At 43.0% G+C, this 5,635-nt stretch overlaps 1 protein-coding gene across 1 annotated transcript in view; it reads right to left on the bottom strand.

The window, feature by feature from the left end:
- The window catches only part of OVCH1 (ovochymase 1), a 52,253-nt gene extending 50,362 nt beyond the window's left edge, over nt 1–1,891 (bottom strand). The window contains 3 exon segments of the mRNA XM_008573590.1: nt 673–769; nt 1,044–1,166; nt 1,813–1,891. Coding sequence (XP_008571812.1) covers nt 673–769; nt 1,044–1,166; nt 1,813–1,891 — 299 coding nt within the window.
- Nucleotides 1,892–5,635: the final 3,744 nt, after the last annotated feature.

Raw genomic sequence — 5,635 nt, 5'->3', positions numbered from 1 at the left:
GGTGCACTGTAGCAGTGCGCCACCGGGCCGGCCCAAATGTTTATATTCTTATGAACCCTTTCACCTTGCATCAATTGTCTTTCTGTGTCAAGTATTTCAATGTTGCTTTTACTTTTTGTTCACAAACCACCATCTATACATGCTATACCATTTTTAACAAGACATAAAAGTTGTTTCCTAGAACTGTCCCTCCTTTCCTCTTATCAATACCCTCTTTTAAATAGTATGAAGTACTTAAAAAGTTTGTGGAAAAATGAAATCAAGATAACAACTTTTCATTAACTCTTTGAAGACCACTCATATTTGTTATTTCTGCACTACTTTTTCCCTCTTAATGCTTTAAGCTTAGATGATTAAAACTTTAGAGCATCCATTGAACATTTGATGTTAATACCTTATTATAGTAAGTAACCACCACCCTTATCCAACCACTAAATCTAGAAATATAGATGATGTGTGGGATCTTTTGGGGTCTCTGTTTAGTACAGCAGGAAGCACAGGAAATCTTGCAACAGACAAGTTTCTGAGAATCAGGAAGATCAGCGGGTGGGTGGATCACGTGGCAGAATTAAGTAACTGAGATTGAACCTTGCATGATATTTAGAGCATCATATCTCCCAGTCATGTAGCCAGGAATCAAGGTTTGATAAGTAACAGAAATCCACCAGTTACTCATCTAGGCTACCCAGGCAATGCACTGCTGTAACAACCCAATTGTCTTGGATGAAGCTTCCTCCACAAAAGTGATGCTTACCTAATTTTAGGGAGACTTGCCCAAGAAGAAAATTATGAACATTACTAATATGCATCTCCCCCTAGGGGCATCCCCTTTAGAAACGTTTGAAGATCAGTTCTTCTAATCTGATGTAATGTTCTTTGGATACTGACATAAATTGGATAGTAAGGTATTTCCCATGAGGTAAACGTTTTTTAAAGAAAGGTAGAGTGGGATCAGAGAAAACTACATATTACCTTGGAGACTTGATATTTCAAACAAAATATTTCACCATTTTCTGATTAAGAAATCAAAGCCTTTGTTATACTGACCTGCCACGAATGTCCACCAGCTGTTGAATTTCTCCAACTAGTAATTCTAGAGAAGAACACAGAGTACAGGGCAGTTTCTTTACTTTTCAAGTCAACTGTATGAGTTCCACACTTCGGTCCTGTGCAGAAGAGCATATGTGTGTAAATGCACCTTATTTAAGAGTTGGCTTTACCAAGACTCCACGTTCAGATTTTCCTGGCCTGGCACAGACGTTCTGACATCACTCACCTGCAGGCTATCCCCTTTCTTTTCTCAGTGTATTCCTGAGCGTGTCCCACAGTCACCCCAGTTGACTACAACTTGCCGGGGGACTCCTTTGCCAGCCCCTTTCAGCCTAAGCTGCCACAACAAGACAAGCCCGGGGCAGGAAAGAGTCAGCTTTGCCTCTGGTGGCTGATTTGAGGTTCACTCTGAGAGGATGCGACTACGGAATTAGGTTTTATTAAAGATACTGGGGAACAACATGGGTACCCCGGAAGAGAGAGATTTGGCTTTCAGTTACTTGGTTAAGTTTCCTAGGGCTGCTTGGCACAAACATGGTTAGCAGATGTGCTTAAAAACTAGAATTCTACAGTGCAAAGAATTTCAAGGTGGAAATCTGTCCCAGGCCTGCCTTTCTTTGGGAACATCTGGGCCTGTACACCTCCCCCTCCCCTTTTCCCCAAAGTGCCACCAGGTGTGTCTAGGACACCTGCGATCCTGGCGTCAGGAGCAATGAGGGCGTCCCCCCCCAGCACTCGGCCTCGCCCAGCACTTGGGCTCACCCAGGCTTCGGGGGCGGTGATTGCGAGCAGCAGCCCCGGCCAGCGCCCCCATGGCCCCCTCCTGCCGGACCCCGTGCATCTTCCTTCCTTGCAGGCCGTGGAAACGGCGAAGAGAGTGGGGGCGTCCTTATTCCCGCCCGGCTCGCAGGTGTCCCTCTTCGCGATCATTCTGAGCCGCTGCAGCTCTCTGGCCGCGCCCAGACATCCCGCCCTTGAGACAGGCGCGAAGTGTCCCAGCGGCGGGAGGGCGGCTCACACGTGTGCCGAGGTCCCCTGTCGACAGACCGGGAGCAAGGCCATCAGAGGCCTAGAACGCCTGGGAGAGTGGCCAAGCCCAGGGGCAACGAGGCTGGTCACCCATGCTGGACACAGGCCAGCAGACTTCTGAAAGGCCAGACTCATTAACGCTTAACGTAGTACTTGCCCCTTCTTCTAAGAAATTTGTGGAAGCCCTTGACACTACAGGGTTTTCAAATAAAGAGGAAAGACCGGGTTTATGCTGCCATTACTTTTCTGGGTGGCAGTAGTATTTATCATCAACTTCAGCAGAATGGGCCAAAGCTGTAGGATCCATCATTTCAAATTATTAAAATTAATTCAATGATGAGATTATGATGTCAGCATTTTCCCCATAAATGTTGTAATAAATTAGCCTGAGGTTGGGAGAGTTATAAAGTCAGAATTTGTAATGGACTTATATTTTATCAGAAAATTAGGGCAAGCAAGGCTAAGTGGTCATTCTATACAAATTAATCTGGACACCAACCCCCCAGGCCCAGTTGTCTCACTTCAGTGTAAAATAGTAACAAAAGCTCCCTGAGGTAGGAGGGTAAACGAATTGAAGGAGACAGGCAGGAGGTAGACAGGTGCACAGGAAAACAGAAGGAAGTCAAAGTGGAGAGAGTGCAGGTGCAGGTACAGGTACAAACGGGACAATCGGCTGGGGGCAATGATCCATGTAACTACAGCAGAAAATAAAGGGTGAGTGGACATCTTTGGTGAAAAGACTTAAGAATGTGATTGGCACCAAAACTTGAAACACACAGCTCAAACTTTCTTGTCCCATGCATGAACCCAAAAGGGGTTTCTGTGATCTTTATGTCCCAAGTCCCACAACAATGAGCTACACTGACCAATATGGCGGACATTAGTTCTATATGGCTATTTGAATTGAAATTAAAATGAACTAAAATTAGAAATTTAGTTCCTTCAGTCACACTAGCTACTTTTCTAGAGCTCAAAAGCCACCTGTGGCTAGTGACCACCATATTGGACAGTGTAGATATAGAACATTTCTGTCATCACAGTGCTATTGGTCTGTATTGTTCTTGAGAACAGAGCCATTTTATTCTGAGTATTATTCCAAATGAGGATACCTTGGATGATAGCTTGAGCAGATGACACCTGGGTTTCAAGTGTGGGTGTCTAGGGGAGAGTGGGTGTCTAGTGTGGGAGGGGGCTCAGTAAGCAGCTCTGCTGTGAAAATAAAGTGCTGAGCCTCCAGGCTTATGTACTGTGCAGGAACTCTCCAGGTATGACGGCTGCCACCAACGGCCCTCACCTCTGTCATCCCTGAGTGTTGCTTTCATTGTACTCCTCTCGCAAGGGTTCCCATTTGAACCACCCTATTGGCTCCAGTGAAAGTTCAGAGCCCCCAAATGGTCCCAAAGCCCTCTTTCTTTTTAGCAACAGGTTAGCTTAAAGCCACAAAAAACCTTTACAAAGTAAGAAGGGAAATGAAGGAAAAATGAACATGTACTTTGCAAGAATAGTTGGGCCCATAATGCTCAAGTTACTGGTCACACTGTGGCTAACCTTCCCATGAGGCTCACAGACCCTGTTCCCATGCAGTCCTTTGCATGTGGTACACACATCTTTGCTGTTTGTTCCGTGGTTTCCTGGTTTCGCTCCTGGGGGTCTCCATGTGGCTGGGCACTGTCTCGTTACCAGAATTCAAAATTGGCAGCCTCGACTGAGATCTTGTCCCAAAGAGAGCACTGGTTTCTTACAAGCCTAACAAAATAATGCCTTTTCATTGAATGGAAAAAGAGCCATTCAGTAAAAATTACACACAGAATAGCCAGGTCTTTGGTTTAAGATTCAAATTTTCTAAGATAATGGTTTGACTTGAGTTTGTGGTGATGCTGAAGCACCCAAATGGAAGAATCCTCTTTTTTCTTCTTAAAATAACTTTACAAAAAGAAAGGATCTCCAGGGAAGGGAGTGGACAAAACTACTCAAGAATGGACTTGTGATATATGGGAAATCTGCCTTTAATTTGGACGTATCTTCACTAGAGTAGGACAATAGCAACCTGCTATTCAAAAGGTTTAGCTGTGAAAGACAGAAAAAGATGTGGTAGCAGTTGGAGATGAAATTTAATAAAAGGAAAAAAAATTAATGGTTTTGATGGTAGTTATCTGTGTATGTGTTTTAAGATAGATAGAAGAGAACTAATAAACTGACAAAAGCCAGCAAAAGGAAGAAGTTAAAAGATGAAAGAGAGGTTAAGGGATGGAACGAAGTTCCATAAGAGGCAAAATCCAGACCCTTCCATTATGGCAATAAGAGAAAAGACAGACTAGAATGAGGCGTAGTTAATTTGGGGATGGAATGCAGGATATTGAGGGAATCCCGTTTTCTATCTTTCACTTAATCTGTGAAGCAAGAGGTGAAGGCACCTGCTAAGCAATGGGGGNTTTTCTATCTTTCACTTAATCTGTGAAGCAAGAGGTGAAGGCACCTGCTAAGCAATGGGGGAGCAGATCTGATGGGTAAGCAGTGAAACAGTCATTGTGTGGAGCACGGGGGAGAGGGCAGACAGCACACAGAAAAATGTCATGCAGTGAGCGAATAAATGAGGGAAGGAAGGAAAACGGTTTTTAAAAAATTTTTAAAACAGACATCTACTGGTGATATGGATATTGGTGGGTCCTGCCATGGAGTACTTGAGAGACTGAAACCAGACATAATTATTTTCATCATATTTTATATAAAATAGACATTTACATAAACTTTATTTTCGAAAGACCTAGGCAAAGTGTACATAATCAGACTTAATGGGAGAAATACTTCATGGGAGATATATTTCTAACTGGCACAGCAAAGGTAACAAAAATTTACATTTATGTACAATGGATCAAAATAGGAAATCAGAGCCATGTGAACAAAGAACACAACNTTACATTTATGTACAATGGATCAAAATAGGAAATCAGAGCCATGTGAACAAAGAACACAACGCAAGTCATTTCCCCCTGACAAAAGGAGGTATCCGTGTGAGTCACAGCAAATCAAATAATTTCCACATTATAGAAAAGCAAGCCATGGCTTCTACAGATAGTTTAATTCCTTAGCAGGAATTTTTATCTTATCTTTTATTCCCCCAGTAAAGTAACGAAATCGCTGTAAGAATTTTTAAGTACACAGACTGTAAAATAAGAATAATGTTCTCTGCCATGTTAAAGCACTTAGGCAATTCAGTCACTTTTAGGGTTGTCTGTGTGTTTTCTTACAGTGATTTAAGAATCATTAAAGCAAAGGGCAACATTTTTCAATTATTTCATCAGATGCATTTATCAGTTATCTCCTGGATGCTTTTCAATCCAGGTTCAAGAGTAACCACTGCAGAGGCTCACAATGCTTAATGGAACCAACAGTCTAACCAGTCATCTTATGGGTGATAAACATGACTGAAAAATCAGCTAACCCAGGCGAGGTGGCTCCTCAGTGGCAGAGCTAAGACTAGAACTCAGATCTTGATTCTTGGACTAGTGCACCGCTCCTGTGGGCCTCAAGATAAATAACTCCACAAGGACACTAT

The sequence above is a fragment of the Galeopterus variegatus genome, unplaced genomic scaffold (assembly GCF_000696425.1).
Source record: "Galeopterus variegatus unplaced genomic scaffold, G_variegatus-3.0.2 Scaffold937, whole genome shotgun sequence".
In the NCBI taxonomy this organism is placed as follows: Eukaryota; Metazoa; Chordata; class Mammalia; order Dermoptera; family Cynocephalidae; genus Galeopterus; species Galeopterus variegatus.
This window is presented reverse-complemented; position numbering and strand designations above follow the sequence as displayed.